At 42.1% G+C, this 24319-nt stretch overlaps 1 protein-coding gene across 3 annotated transcripts in view; it reads right to left on the bottom strand.

Moving 5' to 3' along the window:
• LOC144492725 (Golgi apparatus protein 1-like) overlaps nucleotides 1-24319 on the bottom strand; it is a 129231-nt gene that overhangs the window by 33835 nt on the left and 71077 nt on the right. For all 3 annotated transcript variants that reach the window (XM_078211083.1, XM_078211082.1, XM_078211084.1), the window contains exons 5-11: nucleotides 20043-20228; nucleotides 15441-15512; nucleotides 8185-8368; nucleotides 7103-7317; nucleotides 6114-6235; nucleotides 4777-4878; nucleotides 2403-2556 (exon numbers count right to left, since the gene is read on the bottom strand). In XM_078211083.1, coding sequence (XP_078067209.1) covers nucleotides 2403-2556; nucleotides 4777-4878; nucleotides 6114-6235; nucleotides 7103-7317; nucleotides 8185-8368; nucleotides 15441-15512; nucleotides 20043-20228 — 1035 coding nt within the window. The remainder of the gene's footprint in view (nucleotides 1-2402; nucleotides 2557-4776; nucleotides 4879-6113; nucleotides 6236-7102; nucleotides 7318-8184; nucleotides 8369-15440; nucleotides 15513-20042; nucleotides 20229-24319) is intronic.

A 24319-nucleotide genomic window follows, 5' to 3' on the forward strand; every position in this document is an offset into this window, starting at 1 on the left:
ACGGGGAGAATGTGCAAACTCCACTCAGACAGTCACCAGAGGCCAGAATTGAACCTGGGTCTCTGGTGCCGTAAGGTAGCAGTGCTAGGCCACCGTGCTGAAGGGCAAGTGACGTAATTTTGCAGCTTTTATTGTTGGCGATCATTTCAACCTATCCAGCTCTGGAAGGGTCAGGTCACATTGGAATGCATCACTTTCCATCACCAATAACCTCTCCAAGTTGCAAGCACAAATCTACAAACAATGTCAGGCATGGAAAATCAGATAAATATCAGAGTAATTTAAAAAAAAATACAGCTAATAAAAGGTAGCTTTCAATTTCATTTATCATGTTGGATGGGGGAAGTAGGTTACCCTCCCCCAAGACACCCCTTTTGGGGAGTTATGGACTGCTCTCGTTCCTGGGACTTGGCTCCCCTGGGGATGTAGTGTTGTTTGCAGAGCCTGAGGGCTTTGGTTCAACGTTAGAGTCTTTCTTTGGTTGGAGATTAGGTTGGTTGGTTAGTTAGGTTAGGTTGCCTCCTCCAGTCTGCCGTGTTCTAGTATGTTGTTCTGTTCCGGGTATCCTTTGTATGTGTACGTGGAAAAAATAACAAGTGGTGTCTATAATTCTGACGCTCCTCTCTTTTGGGACTTCCTTTCTTCATCTATGTATGTGGGTTGTTGATATAGGCTCTGATTTGTTCTAGTTTATCCTTGAAGATTTCCCTTATCTTGTCGGAAGGAGGGTGGTATCTCTCATGGAGGGTGGTACCTCCCGAGATAGCCTGTTGATGGGCGTCTTGACGATTTTTTTCATTGTTAGTGGAGTTTCCTTGGTAGAAACAATTTCAATTTTCCCAGTGATTGGGAGCCTAACCAGTGCCTCTGATATGGCTGTTGAGGAGGGAGGTTTGTTGCGCTGCGAGCCTAAGCGAGGTGTACAATCCTTGCCTTACTGGTTCCTGTATACAAGAGTCACATGCCACATCCTGTACGATGGCAGTATCCTGAGGTTCACCTTTTCCTGGGATGTCCTTTCATTGCTTGGGCATCCTGGGATATTGAGTTAGTCCCACTTGGTTGCATATTACTCCACAAAGGATCTCATTGTGCACTTCAGTCTTCGTTATCCTGTGGAGGGGGGTATCGGGCCACAATTGTATCCTGTTATCCTGAGATCCCCGTTCTTCTTTGTATCCTTTCTTTAGCCGTATGAGAGGAGCAGAGTACAATGATTGCAATGACTGATAATTGGAATAATTTATATGAATATTCGTTGGTCTTCTCTGTATATTTGTGTGGAATAATGGTCATTGAAAAGTACTAGATTTTGGGGATTTGTTGCATTTTGTGGCAAATGTATAATGAAAACTTCAAAAACATTTTTAAAAAATTCACTCCCTCTATCACCAGAGTGGCAGCATTGTGTACCATCTATTGGACGCACTACAACAACTCACCAAGGCTCATTCAACAGCACTTTCAAAACCCCTGACCCCCCATCACTGAGGAAGACAAAGGCAGCCGCTGCATGGGAATACCACCACCTGAGAGTTCCACTCCAAGCCACACACCATCTTAACTTGGTACTATACCACCGTTCTGTCACTAGGTCAAAATTCTGAAACCCCCTTTCTAACAGCACTGTGGGTGCAACTACACATCACATGGACTGCAGAGCTTCAAGAAGGTGGCTCACCACCGCCTTCTCAAGGATGGCCATTAAATGCTGGCCGAGCTAGGAGAACACATATCCTATAAATGAAAAAAAACAAAACCCAGTGCATTAACTGGACACCTTTCAGACCACACTCTAGACTTCAAGGTCAGCATTTACCCAAAAAAACCAAATGCAGACACCACTAACACCTTGAAAGATCATCTACAGAGATCAAGGTGGATTTTGGATTTCAGTATCAAAACCAACATACGTTGATGGGTGAATTTATTAGTGGGGATATCTTTTGACCTTCAGCAATGCAGGACTGAGCTGTTCAATTCAAGTGACTTAAATTTCCAAGATGGAAAACTTCATACCATAATGAGGTAGGTCAGTGCAACCTGATGATGAAATACTTTTTAGCTTTTTAGAGCTAGGCAAGTTCAGTTGGCTCTTGGAAGTGGCTACTTAAGACACTACTCAACCATGCCCGTGACTTACACCAAGTATCCTATGCCAAATGAAAACTTTCACCACCCTTTGAAATAAAGACAAGTCTTTGTTGGAAATGACACCTGGATAACCCATGGCCAAGCTCAACTGTCCACATGCTCTCAAATAAAATAACCCTGGGCTGCAGACATCTTCAGCTTAAGGGGGTGTGAGGGCTGCATGGAAAATTTGCTGAATCGATACTCCCCTTCAAAACAATCAAAACATGTTTAACATCACACAGAAATGGACGATGTGTCATTCTCACCCTGCGTCCTTGTTCTTCTGTACGATAAGCATGACGATATAGACAAGAAAACACTGCTCCAGGGGGCAGCATCTCACTGGTTTGATTCCAACCCTGAGTGTGGCAAAGTCTGGAAGCATCACCCTGGCACTTGCGATAAAGTACAGGATCCAGCCTGAAAATGGATGCCAGGAGGTATTGTTAGAAACCGCGACAATTCTATTTTATAATCAAGATTCCCAATAAAGTTACTACCCACTCTAACAGCACTTGGATCGCTCATGCAAAGACAAGTTTACAACCAGGAAACTTTGCACTGTACAGAACTCTTAACATACAAGATATCTCAAGGCATCTTACAAAGAGTGTCAGCTGCAACATTTCACTGAAATCTCAGTGACAACATAATCCTAAGTGACCTATACACGCATTTTACAAGGGTGAGATTAACGTTTGGTTTGTGTCATTTATTGAAGTTAAGAATTATACTATTCCTCACACAATGAGAGAGAGGATCATTCCATCCCTACTAGTTCTTGGCATTTTCAGCATAAGTTCGCACCTTGAGAGAAGCAATGAAAATTGGTGGAAGCTCACTCCTCTCAAAATGAAGTCATGGTCTTGCTTAATGTCACACTAAAATGGACAACATTATCCAGCTGTCATTTTCTGTACAGCAGGCATGCCCACATTCGTATGACTGCGAAACAGACAATTTAAGTTCCAATCTAATTTTCTATTACATGAAGCATTCAAAATATTTCAAGCCGATGCTTTTATTTAAAATATGAACAAAAACGGAGTTGATGCAAGAATCGTGATCAGTGAATCTGAAACACCGGGCCCAATTCTCCCAACCCGACACCAAGATTTTTGGCACTTTGGGTTGGGAGATGCGCTTGTCGGCCATTTCCCGGGATTCGTGCATGCTCGTCTCCCACAGCCAGAGAGCAGGCGCAATCAGGACCGCACTGGAAACTGGCAGGAAGACAGGTCAGTGATTTAAATCTATTTTTAATGTTAATTAAATGTCATTATGGGGCCCGGCACGGAATTCTCTGAGCCCGATAGCATCTCCCCACCCCGCCAGGAATATTTCACTCAGGCGGGCTTTCATAGAAATCATAGAAACCCTACAGTGCAGCAGGAGGCCATTTGGCCCATTGAGTCTGCACCGACCACAATCCCACCCAGACCCTACCTCCACATATTTACCCGCTAATCCCTCTAACCTACGCATCTCAGGACTCTAAGGGGCAATTTTTAACCTGGCCAATCAACCTAACCCGCACATCTTTGGACTGTGGGAGGAAACTGGAGCACCCGGAGGAAACCCACGCAGACACAAGGAGGATGTGCAAACTCCACACAGACAGTGACCCGAGCCGGGAATCGAACCCAGATCCCTGGAGTGTGAAACAGCAGTGCTAACCACTGTGCTACCGTGCCGCCCTAGAGTAGCTCCCTACTTATGGGGAACTGGTTGGAGATCCCGCCGGAGTGAAAGGTGGGGGCAATCAGGGTCCCCCAGGGGGTCCAGCAGTGCCCCGGGGGGGGGGGGGGGGGGGGGGGATATTCACGATTGTGACCTCTGCATTGCACAGAGTGCGGGAGAATCGAGTTTGAACTGTCACTGAAAAAAACAATCGTGATTTACACCATTTCTCCTGCCAATTCAGCACTTAGAATGTTTTTGGGAGATTCGGGCCCACCAACTGTAGAGTACTTATTCATCAGGTATTGGTTTAGTAACTGTATGGAGTTCTTGTTTGTTCTTCAGGGAAAGGAGTAATCACTGCATGAAGCTGCCCTTTATTCAGCATTTACAATCTATTTTAATATGTTCAAATTACTACATCATAGAATGGGTTCACAAGCTACTGGACAAGAAAAATGCCTATTTACGGTTTTCTTTGTGAAAGTGGTCAATATTGTCACTATGTTTCACCAGTACTGTTCCCCAGATCTCTCTTGTAATGATCAACCTTTCCCTCCCGATGCTGGTGTCAAACAAATGGAAGGTAAATGGGCCGTAAGGAAGTGCTCTCAGTCACCACTGTCACCTGGTGCTACTTGCTTGCTGTAAACAGCAATTTCCCCAACCCTCCTAACATCTGCCAGATTATGTGATTGCACAGAGGTGATGGCACAAAGTTGACACCATGCCAGGAGGGGACAGGTTAAATTGACCAGGTAGTCTTCCAGACATTTTCCATACATTTATCTAGTCATTAAATGTTTACCTTTCTTTTTCACAAGCCGTTGATATTTAGCGCATTCTTTGTTTTGACTTCAGATTTCCAGCAGTTAATGTTTGATTGTAAACTGTTCATGGTTTGGTTACCACATACTTAACATTAGGTTACAAATGATAATAACAGATGGCAATGCTTACTTCCAGTCACGGGAGATGAAGTACTGCAGCTCAAGCAGGCGACGCTCACACTCCTCCACCATTTTTTCTGTGTAAAGGTGTTCCATCAGACATGAGAGGATCCTGCCAATAGAAAATACAGCCAGTATTAGCACAACAGACCCATTCTCAAATACAGGACCTTCACTGATGAAGCGCAAACCATGTCAAATCAGCAGATTGCCTCAGTAAGCTCAAAAGACAGTAGCAAAGTTCGAGTTACAATCCCACAATGTTAATCTATGTATGCAGTTTTCAGCTTAACAAAATGCACTTTGCATGTCAATGGTTCCACAGGCAATAGTAGCTTTTTCATAAAGACACTCAGGACTAGAAAGAGAAAGCATAAGTTGAATCCAATGCAATCTTCTGTCAACATGCACATTTTCCATTGGGAACCATTGGATAGTGAATAGGAACAGTGACGCCAAATTGTTAACAGTACTAAAGCATTCTAATTAGTTCCCTGGTTGTGCTTCAATATTTGTCACAAATTGAACCTAGGACACCAGGCGTGTGTGGCTTCATGTTTCTCTGGATGATGCCAGATCACAGGAGAAGGTTATTCAACCATTCAAGCCTGTTCCATCAATCCACTAAATCAGTACCTCACACCATTTACCCATCTTTGTTCAATATCCCTTTATGTACCAAAAATCTAGCAACCTTAGCCTTTTTGACCCAGTACCCACAAGTCTTGTGGACAATGACTTCCATATTCCCAATGTGACTAATGTGGAAAAGCGCTTCCGGAATTCATTCCAAAATTGCTGTACTGTAATTTTAGGACTGTGCCTTCTTGCGCATTTTTTAAACTGGACTCGAGATTCCCAAATTTGCTGCAAAGGAGTAGAAATACATAAAGAAGCCCAAGTCCAGTCTTGTACATGGACTCTATATACCCATGATTAGAGCATATGAACTAGGAGTAGTAGACCAGTTGGCCCTTCAATAAGATCATGGTTCTAACTGTAACAACCTACTTCCTCCAAGTCACCTTACAGCACCTTTTTTAAAAATCAAGAACTTATCTACTTCTGCCTTGAAAACATTCAAAGACTCTGCTTCCACTGCCTTGAGGCACGAGGTCCAAAGACGCTCTACCCTTCGAAAAAATTCTTCACATCTGTCTTAAATGGGCGAATTCATGTTTTTAAACAGTGACCCCTAGTTTTAGATTATCCCAGGAAACATCTTCTCCACATCCACCCTGTCAAGACCCCTCAAGATCTTATATGTTTCAATCAAGTTGCCCCTTACTCTTCTAAACTCCAGCAGATACAAGCCTTGCAACGAATACCATACTTTATCTTACTTACATTGGATCTCCATTGCGGATGTGTTTACAGGCTGTTTGGATAACAGACTCGCAAGCTTCATTCAGTGCTCGATCAATACGGTAGTCTGCACCAGGGTCTGTTTCTTGAATTAGGGACTGAAGCTGGAATAGGAGTAGAAGGGGCAATAAGCATGCATAGACTAACTAGAAATCTTGTCCAACATAATGAAGTACTGTTTACAGGTTATCAATTCCTTCCAGCTCATGAATCTTTGTGTGGAAAGTGGACACAAAAGTTCTTTGTGTCTCCTTTCCACTTACTACCACTTATCTTGAATCCATGTCCCCGGTTCTAGAATTCTAAACTTCATATGTCCATGTTAAAATCTGCCACTTTACTGCCCGCCCCACCAACCCATCAATATCATTTGAGATTTGAATTACTTCTATTAATGATCAAATTACATCAATACACCCCTGGCTGTACCCTCTGCACAAATGAGAAACTTTTGAGCGGTATTGTTTTTGTGGCGCACATGGTATCCAGGTCATGACACTAATTTGCACTGCAGTCAAACATCTACTTCCTTATTCATTAAGAGATGGCATTCCATTCGCTGATATTAAGACAACATTTCTGCTGGGTTTTTTTAAAAATTTAAAATGGTCCAGAATAGGCACACACACACATATCCCCACACACACATTATGTTTAGCCACTGGTGGAAAACCAAACGCCTCATTAGAAGTACACCCTCCTGTGCTGACATTTAGCTTCCCAATGTAATCTCAATAGGAGCAATGCACTGTCTTCCAATGAAAAAGGCCAACATCTGCAGAACTGTCAACATCTGCTCTTGGTGTGCTGGAAATGCTCCCTTTGAAGCTGCTTTCCTGTGCTGTGCAGTTGCTCGCTTCAAGCAGAAAATGATCTAACATCACTCCCCAACTGTCAAATGATATGCCATGACTCAAAAACACCCATTCCACATAATAAAAGATCATTTTTCATTCCATCAAAACACTCACCGACTGCTGGCAGTTCTGTCCTAGACTACCCTTATCACCTCGACCCATTCTCATCAAGCAGTGTAACGTTCGACCTTTCCGGTGCAGGCCTGAACAGTGGAGTTCGATTTCACTGCGACAGTTGAGGACAATTTCAGGGCTTAGTGAGAAATCTTCCATCAGCATTCTACGATAATCCAACATCTCACCTTGACATTCGCCGCTCACCTGTCGACCTTTCCGGTCAGAGAGATAACCAGTGAAACATCAGCACCGTTGCACATTACACAAACCCAAGAGAGGAATTATCAGAGGCACACCCCATTCCCTAGAATCCTCTTATAGATTGCAAGCTGACTATCCCCTCCTCCTTCTCCATGGGATGCACACAGAATGAAACTTGGCAGCTCATGCACTGTGACTTTTCTCTGTGGTCAAAGGGCAAACACCAAGTTCCAATTACTTCTCAAAATAACTTGAATTTGGTTTCCAGAAGGTACAGAACAATGATCAAATTACACACCTATTACTCTATGCATTTCGCAATACAGTCTGGATTAGAAACTAGAGGAATCACACATTCTGCAAATGTTTTATGACAGCTCGGACTAGGCCACCTGTTTTGATTATGAATCTGTCAGCCTGGTTTTTTATTGGGCTGTTCATAACCTTTTAAAATGTCACTGCGGATTGCCTGAAGTCCCCCCCTTTTTGGTTAGGTGTGCAAGTGTCAATAGACAAAGAACACATGAGAATGTAACTATGGTTCCACCCCTGCCCTGCTCCCATTTTCCCTCTCTTCAGTTTTAACCTTTTTTTAAAAAAAAATGGGAGCCCTCCCCCTTCAGTCAGTTGCTACTTCCCGATTCAGAAAACTCAAGTTTCTGCTCAGGAAAAACCTAAGCAATGCAACGCTCCAACTTCCTAGTGCATGCACCATCCCAGGGCAAAGTCCAGAATCACACTTGTTAGATTAGATATCTCTTAAAAATCCATTGCAACCGACAGATATAATCAATACTTAATTAACTGAAATATTCAATGCCCTGGGCTCAGACTAAATGCCTGATTTGAGACCAGTGCCAGTAAACATTAAAACTTACCTCTATGCACTGAAGATTCCAGACAGAGCAATAAGTAGGAAAGTCGAGCCTCGCGGGCACGCGGCAAGTTCTCTGCATTGCACCGATATTTCCTGAGATCATTTTTACATGCTTTGGCCAGGGAGTAACTCACTTTGTAATCCTGAACAATCAGCTTCTGTCGTGTTGTGAGTGCCTCGCGACACTGGATAGAGAATAGAAATTATCATACTCTAGAAGTCCTTAAAGTGAAAATACAGTTTTACAGAACAGTAATACTTTTAACAAGATCAAGCAGCAGCTGCAGAAAGGATGCACTTCAGATTTAAACAGGAAAAAAGTTCCAGGATCCAAAACTTGTATTTAATACACACAATACTCCTTGAGTATCTGCATTACCCAAATTCCATTTAATTTTGTAAATAAAACTTTCCATTTACTGTTGCAGCATTTCAAACTGGTAAAAGTAGAAATATTAAACTAGTAACATGTTCAAAAGCCTCCATCTTGATATCAAAATCGCTCTCATTTACAAAATTCCTCAATGATCTGACTTCACACTACTCATTTAGTCTGACAATCCAGTTCACAGAAACCTGCCTCTCCAACTCTTTTGAACCCACTCCCATCTAGCCACATCTCTTGTCACTACCATTACACTTGGCTACTTCCTTATGGTGGTCCTCCTGATCAGTGCCTGTTCCCTTCTTTTTATTATGCAGTGCTGTGGGACCTTCTGCTTTGTTAGAGGTGTACTCAAGTTTAGCTGTTAATGTTGAAACTACAAGCGCAACTTAGAGCAGTGAATTTCAGGTACTCATGTTGTGAAAACAACATTCAGGACCAGAAGGGCTGAAATCAAAGTATCCATTAGCGCACACATGATCTCTCTGGTTAATAAACAAAGAAAGATGGGTCTTCAGCTTTGAAAGCTTATAACTTCATGCTGCATCTTCCAACCCTAAAAAAAGTGATGACTGTTAAATTTTTAACAGCCTTGCTGAAGGAAGTGACCAGAAGTTAATCTGGATTCAAATTTAGATTTATTCAGTGTTTAGCTCCTGCCTTACTCACCATCCCAATGTCAATGAGTGTCTTTGTGCATGCTCAACTAATGAATGCCCTTGACCAGCTTATTCTTACTCTTAATGTATACAATTAACAACAATTCTTGCTGCTAAGCATTATAATTCCATGAAGATCTATAATTTCATGCATCTTACAGGCAAAATATTTCATAATTGTAATTCTTAAGGCAACGGCAAGGCAACTTCCACTCAATAGCCTGCTGCTGGATTGATACAAGTCTGGTCTAAGGAAAGATCTACCACACAATTGATTGCCAAAGGGCAAGACTTCAGAAAGGGTCTAAGGGGGTGCATGAGAATTTCTTAGCCTAACCAGGTTTAGTTGGAGTAACTGCAACAAGGACAGATATTGCATTAAAAGGGGTAGACACTTGGAGGATCTGCACAGGACTTTGGTCAGGCTACTCAGCCAGAATTGGTGATGAGACAATCTGGGGCATTGACTTTTGGGTATAATTCGGAGAATATGACAGTCAAGCTGTTGCTTGATGAGTCTGAGACAGCATCACAATTTTTGCAGGTTCTCAGATATTAGGACTTTGCAGGGTTGACTGGGCTGGAAGTGCTTTTTTGTATTTGCTGCAGAGGCTGATGCTGGATATATTGTTCATTTGATTTATTCATAGCAGTTTAATACAACTGAATGGATTGCTAGAAAATTTATATGGAAGGTTGAAGAGTGTGGAGTCACATATAGGCCAGCTGGGTAAGGATGGCAGGTTTATTTCCCTAAAGGACACGTGGATTCCTGCAACAACCCAACAGTTTCATGGTCACCATTACTGATATAGTATTAGCTTTTTGTTCCAGATGTTATGCTAATTAATTGAATTTTAATTGTCTTATTGCCATGGTGGGATTTGAACTCATCTCCAGATTACAGTCCAGGTGTCTGGATTATTAGTCTATTAACATAACCATTATGCCACCGCACAAACATTGATACGATTACTGAAATTAGTGTGCGCATCAATAATCTGTTAATGAATGCATTAATAGCCTCACAAAAATTGAATTTTGTGACCTGCTGCTGAATGTTGATTTGCAAAATGCAGTTCATTGAAAAAATTAGATCCCCAACAATTATTGTCTCTCCTGAAGCTGATCTCACTCTGCATGTTGGAACCTGTTGTAGGTATATTTTAGTTTTCTGAATTTTACAATGCTTTACTGTAAAATTGCAGCATTTTTGTTTAAAATCTGTACATTTTCAGTCAGCTTCATATCATTGATAGGCACTACTTTTTAAAATATATTTTATTCAAGATTTTTCCCATTTTTACAAATAAACTCTAGTACTGCTTGGTCATTTTTCCACATATATAATAGACAGAAAAAAATCAGAACACAGTTTGTTCGGATTATTCATTGCAACTGGTGCCTTCTACCATAGAAACAATGAAAGGATATTTCTGAGAATGGGGAAAATAACAGGATAAAGCCATGAGTATATAGTGTAGTGGTGCACACCCTCGCTTACAGGATAACAGAGACAGAGCTCTACATAACCTATTTGAGAGAAGGGCCCCTATCTTCCGGACTGTATCTGATTTGGCTTGAAGTGTACAAGTCAGGTATTCCATTGGGACACTTTCTGTATTAATTTCATGCCAATTCTGAATTGGAGATTTATCACTAATCCATGAGCAAAGGATGTTTCTCCATGTTGTAAATGTCAGGATACTGTACAGACCCAGAATTAAGAATAAAGGATCAAACTCTAAGGCTGTATCAAAAAGCTTCAAGCTCTTTAAGGATATTAAACCAATAGGATTTAAATTCGACACAGGGCCAGAAGCAATGCACGTAGTTCCCCCGTGCCCACCTTGAACTTCTGGCATAATGAGGATGTAGTAGGATCAAATTGTGTCTTAAGCGTGGAGTAATATGCAGCCAGTGTAATATTTTAATTGAGCCCTTGTTCTATTACAATCTGAGATTTTATTGGCACATTCCCAAATATTACCCCCTTATCACTGTCAATTCCAGGAGCAAATTTTTAAACTAGCTACTGCCATTGCTTTTTCAGCTGAAGAGAATACAGGATATTGACAGGTATAAGAAAAGCCGATTAGCCAGAGATTCTCTCACCACACTTGGACATGCACCAGAATATACTTCCCCATCCCCAACGACACTGGAGGTGCCACTGAAACAAAATGTATTTTCCCAGGAGATGTGATGTCTGTACCTTTACAGAAGTCAGGGATTCTTTTGTCCCCAAAATAACAAATGCAAAAAATATGCAACACTATTAGGGCTGGGTGGGTGGGGGGTCTTCCTCACCAACTGAGGACTCCATCTTAGCCCTTCTGCAATTCACATCATGTTCCAGCCACATAAATACTGTGGCTACAAGCATAAGCCAAAGGTCAATTATTTTGTAGCAAGTGGCTCACCCCCATGACTCCCAATGCCTTTCCACTATCTAAAAAGGCACAAGTCCAGAGTTTGATGGAATATTCTCTACCTACCTGGATGACTCCAACTCCAACAATATTCAAGAAACTTGACATCATCCAGGACACTTGATTAGTACCCCATCCGCCATCTTAAACATTCACTCCTCCACCAATGTGAGCTGTAGCCATTTTTGATTTATTGTCACATGTATTAGTAAGCAGTTAAAAGGATTGTTTCTTGCACGCTCTACAGACAAATTACACCATTCATAGAGAAGGAAAGGAGAGAATGCAGAATGTAGTGTTACAGTCGTAGCTAGGGTATAGAGAAAGATCAAATTAGTGCGAGGTAGGTCCATTCAAAAGCTGATGGCAGCAGAGAAGCAGCTGTTCTTGAGTCGGTTGGTACATGACCTCAGAAGTTTGTATCCTTTTCCTGATGGAAGGTGGAGGAAGAGAGTATGTCTGGGGTGCGTGGGGTCCTTGATTATGCTGGCTGCTTTTCTGAGGCAGTGGGAAGGGTAGAGTGTCAATGGATGGGAGGCTGATTTGAGTGATGGACTGGGCTTCATTCATAATTTTTGTAGTTTCTTGCGGTCTTGGGCAGAGCAGGAGCCATACCAAGCTGTGATACAACCAGAAAGAATTCTATGGTGCATCTGTAAAAGTTGGGAGTCGTAGCTGCCATGCCAAATTTCCTTAGTCTTCTGAGAAAGTAGAGGCGTTGGTGAGCTTTCTTAACTATAGAGTTGGCATGGGGGAACCAGGACAGGTTGTTGGTGATTTGGACACCTAAAAACTTGAAGCTCTCGACCATTTCTTTTTTGTCCCCATTGATGTAGACAGGGACATGTTCCCCACTACGCTTCCTTAAGTTGATGACTATCTCCTTTGTTTTGTTGACATTGAGGGAGAGATTATTGTTGTCGCAACAGTTCACCAAATTCTCTATCTCATTCCTGTACTTTGTCTTGTCATTGTTTGAGATCCAATCCACTACGGTGCTGTCATCAGCAAACTTGAAAATCTAGATGGAGGGGAATTTGGCCACACAGTTAGAAGTGTATAAGGACTACAGTAGGGGGATGAGGACACAGCCTTGTGGGGCACTGGTGTTGAGGATGATCGTGGAGGTGGTGTTGTTGCCTATCCTTACTGATTGTGGTCTGTGGGTTAGAAGCTCAGGATCCACTTGCAGAGGGAGGAGCCGGGCTCCAGGCCACAGCGTTTGGAGATGAGTTTCATAGGAATAATGTTGAAGGCTGGGCTGTAGTCAATAAATAAGAGTCTAATATAGATGTCATTGTTATCTAGGTGTTCCAGGGTCGAGTGCAGGGCCAGGGAACTGGCGTCTGCTGTGGATCTGTTGCAGTGGTAGACGAACTGTAGTGGATCTAGGCAATCCAGGAGGCTGGAATTGATTCGTGCCATGACTAACCTTTCGAAGCACTTCATAACGATGGATATCAGTCACCGGACGACGCCACAGCTCCTTTTGACAGCACCTTCCAAACTTGCAACAAGTTTGAAGGACAAGGGCAGCAAGTGCACGGGAAGGGCACTGCTTGCAAGTTCCCCAAGTCACACTCCATCCTGGCTTGGAACTAAATCACTGTTGCTTCATTGCTGCTGAATTAAAATCCTGGAACTCCCTCACTAACAGCACATGGGCGCACCCACACCACATGGGCGCACCCACACCACATGGGCTGAAGCGGCTCAGGAAACCAGCTCACCACCACCTACTCAAGGTTAATTAGGGATGGACAAAGAATGCTGGCTTTGCCATAACATGCACATCCAATAAACAAAGAAAGAGCAGTGACCTCAATTTTAAGAAGTTTCACACCTGGTGATCTATGGTTTAGCATCCAAAATTCTCTTCATGTAGAAGATTTGCATCTCAAAAACAAAGACCGTGCGCACGCATTTTAGCAAAGCAACAGATTCACTAAGTAACACCATGTGGCAGGATGGCCTATGATATTTGTTTTCTTTTTGTCGTGGTGAGTGAATTCCAGTGAATGAGGTGAATTTTTATGCAGACAATATGTACATTTCTGCCAGCAACTGATACAAAATATTTGAGTGATTCAAGGGTCCGAATTTGTTCCATAATGGAAGAATGTGAAATGGGAGAGGGAATGTTAGGTTGCTGCCTCTTTTATTTGGCTCCAGTAGCAGTCTTTAATTTACTTTCCATCCTTCAAGACATTGCACTGAACTGACAGAGGACAATTATAAAAGTAACTAGATACCATTTTCGTTTATCATGCATGCCTGTTTAAACAATTTAAAATGGTATGTCAGAAAATTGTCAGGCTGATCCTGCTTGCCATTTTGTAAATATACGCTTGGTGCTGCTCCTTAACCATGTATTCAATTTAGTTCTATAATTCGGAGAGCCTGTACTTAAGCAACGCTCACTCTGGAGAAACACTGCTAATGATTTCCAGCATCGAAAACGTGGCACATATAAAACTGCAAGAAACAGTTAGGCAATTTAACAGACATATTGCAAACAAAACCCATCTGTTTTTCATTTCCTTTAACAACTTGGCCACATTTAGAATGGTATGAATTTAATCTTTCTGTAACTCAGTGGTCGCTTCATTACCAATCAACCTCGATTTTGGGGACGTAGGTTTTATTTCTACAAAGAATTTCAGGCTGGTAGATACTGTACCCATCTTTAAGCATACAACAAAGAGAAGCACTTATATACGCATTTGAATTAATCCAACTCACTTTTATAAATGTAAGCAAGCATTGCTGCCTCACAGTGCCAGGGACCCGGGTTCAATTCCGGCCTCCGGTGACTGTGTGGAGTTTGCACGTTCTCCACGTTGGTTTCCTCTGGGTGCTCCGTTTCCACCCAGAGTCTGAAAGACATGCTGATTAGGTTGGTCGGCCATGATAAATTGCCCGTGTGTCAGGGGAATTAGCAGGATAAAAACGTGGGGTTACAGGGATAGGATCTAGGTGGGATTGTCATTGGTACAGGCTCAATGGGCCGAAGCAGTAAAAATAAATAAGACCCAGTTATCCAAGTCAAGGTTATGGGCATTGATTCTTGTACAGAAACTGTGGGCAAATACCTGTGCCTTAAAGACTGGCTAGGGCAAGATTCAGGTATTGACTCCTTACTCTTCACTCATCTTTGTTGAAGGCTGTACAAAGATACAAAAATATTCATATTGTGAAAACTAACAATGAATGTGCAACCTGTTAACTTGTGAAAGCTAACATGTTGAGTTTTGTAAGGAGCACCTGCCCTGCTCAACTTTGTCAAAATAAAAGAATAATTTGAGAGGGTGGAACATTCTAATCCAGGTGACTTGTAAGTGGATGGATTTACATACACAAGTGTACAATACCAGGGTCACTTTGCAGTCAGTTATTGTTTAGTCAGCTGCACAGGTGTACATCTGAGCAAAAGGTAACAAACATTCAATAAAGATACAAAACAAACATTACTCTTCAAAGTGCAACTTGGAAACCAAATACAAAAAAGGACTCCGCTGAAAAGATCAGCTTGACACAGTTAAATGTCATAATTCAAATCAAAATATTAACAGGAGTAACGCTAAACAAATGAGAACATCTAATTTGGGCCATATGTACAGAAACAGTGGTTACGATCTCTGCAGAATGAAACGTCAGTGGGAAGTGACTATTGGAACACCTTGAACCAGCAACTCAAAACTTGCACTTATCATTTCAGATGAGGTCAAGCATACAAGTGGATAAGAGGACAATAATACCCTTAAACCAACTGGCTGCTTACCTTATCACTCATGGCTTCTTCGAATTTGTGGTTGAAAAGGCACTTGTACACACGGCCCTCTCCACCCTGAATCTATGGAGTTAACAAAAAGGCAGAAGATTAATGATCTATTATAAGGCATAGTAGTTAAAGCTGATTACATTCTGCCAGTCCCTCAAGAATTAAAGGACAGCTTCGTAATTTTGGCTTCAGTTTTAACAAACAATTTTAAGTGTTACCAGAAACCCCGAAGGCCCCATTACCACCAGGTTAACATTGTAGGGTTTCTCGGGTGGAGGGGACTAAAATTTCCAATGCCAACCACTCAGGTTGAATAACCAACACAACACTGCACAACGTTACGTTAGGAGCCATTATTCCTATTTCTAATCACCCACTACAGATCAAGGGAGACTGAATGGAGATTCCTCCAACACCACAAAATGATAAATCAAGTCAATGCTCTTCTCTCTACGACTTCCCACTTCAGAGGAACATAGGAATTAGGAGCAGAAGGTGGCAAATTCAGTCCTTTGGGTCTGCTCAGTCATTCAACCAGATCATGGCTGATCTCTCCCTGGTCTCAAATCCACCTCCCCACCTGTCCTCCATATCCCTTTTTTATCAGAAGCATATCTATCTCCTTCTTGAAACCATTCAACAATTCAGACTCTGCCATGCTATGGGTCAGCGAATTCCACAATTCATCACCCTCTGTGAGAAGTAGTTCCTCCTTATCTCAATTTTAAATCTACCACCTCTCAACCTATACCTATGACTTGTTGTGCGAGATAGCCCCATAAGAGGAAACATTTGATCCACGTTTACTTTATCAATCCCTTTTAAAATTTTATTTACCTCGATCGGATACCCTCATTCTTCTAAACTCCAGCAAGTATAAGCCCAAACGGTTTAATATCTCCTCATACATCAACCCTTTCATCCCTGGAATCAATCTGGTGAACCTCCTCTAAATTGCCTCCATTGCCACCACACCCTTCTTCAAATAAGGAGATCAAAACTGGATACAATACTCCAGATGTGGTCTCACCAACACCCCGTACAATTGCACCAACGCTCATCTACTTTTATTCTCCAGTCCATTTGCAATAAATGTCAACATCTCATTTGCCATTTTCATTACATGCTGCATCGGCATACTGACTTTCTGCAATTCATGAACAGACACCCAGAGCCCTCTGCCCAGACACTTTTGAATCTGCTTTCCATTTAGGTAATTTTCTTTTCTATTTTTTTCCTGCCAAAATGGATAACCTCACACTTATCCACATTAAACTCCACCTGGCAAATTTTGGCCCATTCTCCTAGCCTACCTATACCCGTCTGTAAAATCTTTACTATCTGCTTTCCCAGCTATTTCAGTATCATCTGCAAATTTTGCTATGTTACACTTTGTCTGTGCTTGCAGAACATTTATACAGATTGTAAACAGTTGAGGTCCGAGGACTGACCCCTACGGCACCCCGCGAGTAGGATTCATTTATCCTGACCCTCTGCTTTCAGTCAGCCAATCCTCAATTCAATCTAGGAACCTATTTGCAATCCCCTGCTATCTCACTGTCAAAAGCCTTCTCGAAGTTTAGATATACCACATCCAATGGTTCCCCAATATCCACCTTGCAGGTTAGGTCCTCAAAAAACTCAAGCAAGTTTGTCAAGCATGACTTAGCCTTCATAAAACCATGCTGACAATGGTGGATGGAGCGAGAGAGAGAGAGGGGGGGGTCAGGGAGCAGCGAGAGAGAGAGGGGGGGGGGGGGGTCAGGGAGGAGCGAGAGAGAGAGAGGGGGGGTCAGGGAGGAGCGAGAGAGAGGGGGTTCAGGGAGGAGCGAGAGAGAGGGGGGGTCAGGGAGGAGCGAGAGAGAGGGGGGGTCAGGGAGGAGCGAGAGAGAGGGGGGGTCAGGGAGGAGCGAGAGAGAGGGGGGGTCAGGGAGGAGCGAGAGAGAGGGGGGGTCAGGGAGGAGCGAGAGAGAGGGGGGGTCAGGGAGGAGCGAGAGAGAGGGGGGGTCAGGGAGGAGCGAGAGAGAGGGGGGGTCAGGGAGGAGCGAGAGAGAGGGGGGGTCAGGGAGGAGCGAGAGAGTGGGGGGGTCAGGGAGGAGCGAGAGAGAGGGGGGTCAGGGAGGAGCGAGAGAGAGGGGGGTCAGGGAGGAGCGAGAGAGAGGGGGGTCAGGGAGGAGCGAGAGAGTGGGGGTCAGGGAGGAGCGAGGGAGAGTGGGGGGGGGGGGGGGGGGGGGGGGGGGGGAGGAGAGAGAGAAAAGAAAATTGGGCTAGCACTGCTGCCTCACAGCTCCAGGGAACAGAATCAATTCTGGCCTTGGGTCACTGTCTGTGTGGAGGTTGTACATTCTCCCAGTGTCTGCGCAGGTTTCTTCCAGCTACTCCAGTTTCCTCCCACAGTCCAAAGATATGCAGATTAGGTAGATTGGCCATTCTAAGTATCCCCCTAGTGTCCCAGATGTGTCGGTTAAATAGATTAGCCATGGTAATGGTGGATTGAGCGAGAGAGGGAGGACAAGAAAGGGGAAGAGGGCCTGGGTCAGATTCACAGAGAGTCGGTGCAGATTCAATGGGCTGAATGGTTTTGCACTCTAAGGGTTCTATTGATTGATGAATCCAATGAGGAATTAAACTGAACATCTTTCTCCAAAGAGTAATTTCAATGTGTAATTTGCTGCCACAAGAAGTTGTGAATAGCATGGAAGTATTTATTAGGAAGGTAGAGAAATACATGAGGCATAAAGGAATAGAAGGATATGCTAACATAATTTGATGGAAAGAGGCAGGAGTTTTTTGTGGAGCATTAACACCAACATGGGCCAACTGGGCTGAAGGGCCGGTTTCTGTGCTGTATATTTAATGCCAATAGGAAGCCACTTTCCAGTTCTGAACTTCGTTACAATGCCATTATAGAATTTCTTCATCTGAATGCCTCTGAAGATTAAATGTGCTGCAGTCCTGCAATTCCAAGAGCAAACATTAAACCACTGAAAATCTCCAAACATTATCAAATTCCCATGTCTATGAGCAACCTCCCAAAAAGTCCGAATTATTACAGGTACTCGCTCTTAAAGTATTATCATTGAACAGGCAGGTTACATCATCTTCTGCTGAGTGAGACATGCAGTCTCCAGCAAGTTAATTGCCCCATCAGGTAAGCTGGTCTTTATTTGGTGACCATCCATTTTCCTCACGCTGCAGGTGTGATCATGCTTACACAAAAATATTTAGATACTGAAAATAGAAGATCTCCTAATCTTGCAGATATAAACCCCAGAAACAATACATGTTTCATAACTGCTCCAAGGACAATCCTTCACCGTTACATGCTGATGTTCAATTATTTTTGCCAACTTTATTTGTTCTCTATATCTATTTGGAAAACACGGGATTGGTTGCTGTGATACCATATGAAGCCAAGAGTGTCTTTTTGCAATACTCCCAAGGTGTCAGACATGTACTATTTTCTGCTGGCTCATGTTCAGGAACCAACTTGGGTTTGATAAATATTTGAAGATAGATCAAAACCCTAATAGGCCAGATAAAGCAGGCTTGATACCATGCCCTACTTACTTAAGCTCTCCTGTCAGCAAAAAGTAGTTAACTATGGAAAAACCAACTGTCAATTTATGAGACATGGAAATCAGGCATGAGCTTCATTGCCATGACACCATTTTTAGCTGCATGCTCAGTGCATGGATTCCAGTTCCAAAATTTACCACGGTGGAATTACATTCCTATAAGGTGACACTGATGAGATGAAATCATTGTTTTCACACTCTTTCATATTCATGATCCCTTCAAACATCCTCGAATGTGAAGTAACATCCAAAATATTTCTTCAACGGCTTTCAATACTGGGACAAGTTTCATATTCCATTTGACAATAAATGCTACTGCAAACTGAAAGCAAAGGGTTACCTTACACAGGCACTTTGGATTCTTCTCCTTTATTCCTTTCTTCTTTCCCTCCCACCCTCACTTCAAACCCTTCATCATTTTGTTCCAGCAAAGTAAATTCTACAACATATATAAAATCTATTATTAAACATTACCCTTAGTGGATAACACATTTATAGATGTAGTCACCCTGCTACTTAAGGCTATGTAGCTAGAGAGGGAATGGGTGACCACCATGCAATTTAGAAGGGAGGAATTGAAGGAGTTTCCAAGTGCATGTCACTCTCAACCCGCATTCAGTTCTGGGATGTGCAGTCAGAATCCATGGCACAAGGCTGGCTTGGCCATAGAGGGGCAAAAGGAAGAATGGAAAAACAACAGTGATGGTGATTTGGTAATTGGGGAACAGACGGGCATTTAATTGGCTTTGGACATGAATCCAAGCTGGCATGTGGTCTGTCTGATGCCAGGGTCAAGAATGTCATTACACAGTTGCAGAGCATTCTGAAGGGAGTGGGTGAACAGCCAATGGTCATTGTCCATATTGGTACCAACAACATAGGTAGAAAGAGGGGTGAGGTCCTGCAAGCAGAGTTGAGTGAGCTTGGAGAGAATAGTTAACTACCTGACTCGAGCAGTTTTAAATTTCAATCAGAACACCATGGCATTAATGTATAAAATCCATCAATTAAAACAACAACTTACATCTTCACAGAAGCGCTCTCGATCATCTCTGCAGGCAAAGTACAGATGTCTGTCAAGGTGGAAATCATCTGAAGAGAGTTCAGCTACACGCAAAATGGCCTTCTTACAGTTATCAGAAATCATTTTGTCTTCGCTCACCAAAGCCTTTTCCAAACAGGATACCACTTCTCCCTGTGAGTGTACATCCTGTTTGGAGAGAACAAATAGTTTAAAAATGTTCCACACCACTCCAGGACAGCCAATCTGTCTTAGTTAATTGCAGATCTTAATCTACTGGCCAGTTGCTAGAAGCATATGGGGAGATTCTCATTGTACACGATACTCTTTACTTTCATTCAAAATTCTTTGACAGCAGATTTTGTGAAGGAAGATCTGCTCAAATAGCCTCCCTGCCTGGTTCAATAATATCTGCACCCTTAAGAGTCTAATTTCCAAAGATAACAGTACTAGGAGAGATATAAAATAAGATGTCACTTTCAACAACAGCCATACAGAATAGTTTCATGATTGTGAGATCTACTCAAAAGGATTTTAATTTTGTTAGTATAATCTGCATGCTGCTTGGCTAGCACATTCACACACTATTTCCTCGAATTCAACTCATCAACTTTCATATCTAGATACTTGTAGCTGGTAGCTATTTTTCAGTGGAACAATATCATTAAATGGCATTTCCCTAAAGCCTATAACTAGTTATTTTGCCTTGTTTCCATTCCATCAAGAGAACTCTTACTGGATCATTTTACGAACTTAGAGTCCTTGTAGTTTTTGTTATTTCTTACAAGGCCCGCAAGTACCATATCATCTGCATATTTCAGGATTATGTTGCGTATTCAGATCAACAATCATTTGTTTAGAGGATGAAAAACAAAGGTGAAAGTATACAGCTCCAAGGGAATTCAGTGTTCATTAACGTGGGCTCCAAATAAATCCCAGAAACTAACATCCGCTGGGTCCTGTTATGAAATAACTGATCCAAAAGTCGGGGAGTGTGAGACTGACGCCAAGGTTTTTCAATTTCTCAATAAGCTTGAATGGTTGCATGGCATCAAAGCTGAAGAGAAATCAACAAAGTTAGGGCAAACATAGTTGTCTAATCGGTGAACTGTTGGATCAAATGAACCAAGGTCAGAACAGCATCGTCCATTGACTTACGGGGTTGATAAGCAAAGTATAACCGATCAGTGTGTGGAACAAGAGGATCTAAAAGACATTTTCACAGTCACGTGGCAAAATGAGATGAAAACCTAAAACTGGCAGCATTCCCTGGTGGGTTTCCCCTTGAAGATAATGAAATTAGTTATTTATAGAGACTTGAAAAAATCAAGTACTTAATTTCAAACACAGTTCTGTGAACTCCTGCACTCAACTGGGCTAAATTTTAGTTCATCTTCAGTATCTACATAGTGTGATATTAATAGATTTGTGCACAGTTAATCTCATTTTTGTACTGCCTGTGCTTTAACACTGTTGACACATCCAATAGTTCAGTCAGTAAAAAATACCGGCCAGCAAGAAATGGAGCCATAGGAACTAGGAACTTCCAGAGTTCAATTCTTACTCTGTATTGAGGGAATTCAATGGTCCCCCTCTGTGTCCTCTGAAAAAAGATAGAAAAGTACAGAACTAAAGATGGAGTTGTCACTCCTTAGTAAAATCAAGGAGGAATAGAAGTTACACTGCACTTTAGGAAGGATGTGAAAGCTTTGGAAAGGGTGCAGTAAAGATTTATGAGAATGGCCCCAGAAATACATAAATAGATATGTGAAGCTAAGGCTGTTCTCCATGAGGAGATCAAGATAAGGCATGCTGGAGGTGTTGGAGAAACTATTTCCAGAGGACACAGGTTTAAGATGATTAGCAGAAGAACCAATGGCAACATGATGTTAGGAATGCACTGTGTGTCATGGAAGCAGATTGAATCGTAGCTTTCAAAATAGAATTGTATAAGCCTCTGAAGAGAAAAGATTTGCAGGGCTATATAGAAAAGATGGGGGAGGGGGACTAGCTCAGTTACTCCTGCAGAGAACTGGCATGGAGACAACAGCCCAAATAGTCTTCGCCTGTGCTGTAAAACCATTCTGTGATTCTATACTGCAGGAAGAGATCTATTTAGTTCTGATCCTCAGAGACTATTAAAAGTACCTCCATTTGTTTTCTGACAAAAATAAACATTGCAAAAACAAACTGATATATCTTTGAATGTTTCCAACCTATTTTTTGATAAAACTGCAGTTGTGTCCAGGGACAATTGCCAACATAGAAAATAATTCAATTTGGAGGAAACAGATGTCATCAATGCCTTTAATCTTTTTGCACCATCAGGGACAATGTTTCCTCACCTCTGTAAAGATTTGAGGCTTTAAAGCATCATATCACCACTGCTGAGCACAGCAGGACTTCTTAAATAATGACTACACATATGCAATCACTTAAGATGAGCAGGAAATCCAATGCACACCCAACTGCCTTCGACCAAGATTTGCTCAAGTCAATTGTCACTGCCAACAATACATTTGAACAATGACATCTGGATCTGCACTTCTTCCAACTTTTCTTGGGCTAGGCCTGCAAAACAAAAGCTCAGCCTCTCACATCCCAATAGCTCCGATTATCAGAAGTGGCCAGCCTGTAAATTTTGTGTCCCAGATGCTTGCACCCGTCACTATTAACTTTCATTTTTCTGTCCCCAACACCTTCCCTTTTGTTCCTGTTTTAAACAAAGCAGGGGAAGCTGATCATTGGGAAACCAACAAGCCCGAACTTTAAAAAAATACACAGTAGAAAGTAGACAATTGCCTCCTTCCCGAATGTCTGAAGCATTCTGGGAATGGCTGTCAACATTCAGTTATTGCTATTTTGGTGAATTTGCCCTCAATGGGACAATGCTAAATGAGATCAGAGAAGCAGACTTCAGATCAACTTGGATCAAGTGAAGGCAATGGCATCTCAGGTCAGATCAATAAATGCTCATTTATTACAGTCTATCAAGGAATGGCCAAGTGCAACATACCCAAGTTTGTTGACAATTCAAAGTTAGGTCTGAAAGTGAGCTGTGATGAGGACAAATGTCTGCAAATGGATTCAGTTAAGTTGAGAGAGGCTAAAGTGACAGATGTAGTATAACACAAGGAAATGAGGTTATTCAGTTTTGTTGGAAGAACAGAAAAACTGAATTTTTTTTTAAAACAGTGAGAAACTATTACATGTTGGTGTTCAAAGGGATTTGGGTACCCTTGCACAAGGAACAAAGTTAAAATGCAAGGTACAGTAAATAATTGGGAAACAAATAGTATGTTAACCTTTATTACTGAATAATATTGCCAATGTGGGTGGAATGAAGGCTCACCAGGTTGATTCCAGGATGAAAGGTTGTGTGTTGAGGAGATATCCAGCAGAATGGGTCTATATTCTCTGGAGGTCAGAAGCAAGCAAGCTGATCTCTGAAACATGCAAGATTCTGAGGGGGATTGACATGGTTAATGCCGAGAGACTGATTCTCATGGCTGAAAGAATCTAAAACTAGGGGCTGTAGCCTCATGATAACAGGACAGACATTTAGGACGGTGGTGAAGAGAAACTTTTTCCAGAGTTGTGAAGCTTTGGAATTCTTTACCCCGAAAAGAGTTATAAATGCTCAGTTGTTGAGTGTCTTCAAGGCAGAGATCAATATGCCTTTTTTGACACTGATGTAATCAAGGGATGTGAGTATCAGACAGGAAAATAGAATGGAGGTAGAATATCGGTCATGATCTTATTAACTGAGTGGGACCAAGGAGCTGCTCCATTTCTTATGTTCTTATAGATGGAGCTACATTTTAAGTTTAGCTAAATAATTTTATTAACAGTGGGCAGCTGGATCCTGGAAAATGTTTTCATGCCTTTGCAAACAACTATAAAGTTTGAACCATAATCTCAAAGTATCATTCTCAATCCTTGCTTCATAGACCAGAGTACATTCAATCTTGAAGATACTACAGGTCAAGTGTACAGCAGAGAATTTGAAGTTGAGACAACAATGCAGTTCAAGAATCAGCTCAAATACAACCACAGGCAGAGACCTAGGGTTGATCAATTCTTCTCCCAGGTCAGAGTTTGGTTCAAGGGGGGCTGATAAGGAGCATGCATTAAAGGTCAAAAACTCTCCAATCCATTGGTTTTCAGATAAACTGGCGCCACCAAAGTCATATTTCATCTCTATCATGCCTATAAGGGGCTATTTACTCTGTATCAAGCTACTGATTACAAGTTCATATATTAATGGGACAGCCTTATGC

Source organism: Mustelus asterias, chromosome 4 (assembly GCF_964213995.1).
Source record: "Mustelus asterias chromosome 4, sMusAst1.hap1.1, whole genome shotgun sequence".
NCBI lineage: Eukaryota > Metazoa > Chordata > Chondrichthyes > Carcharhiniformes > Triakidae > Mustelus > Mustelus asterias.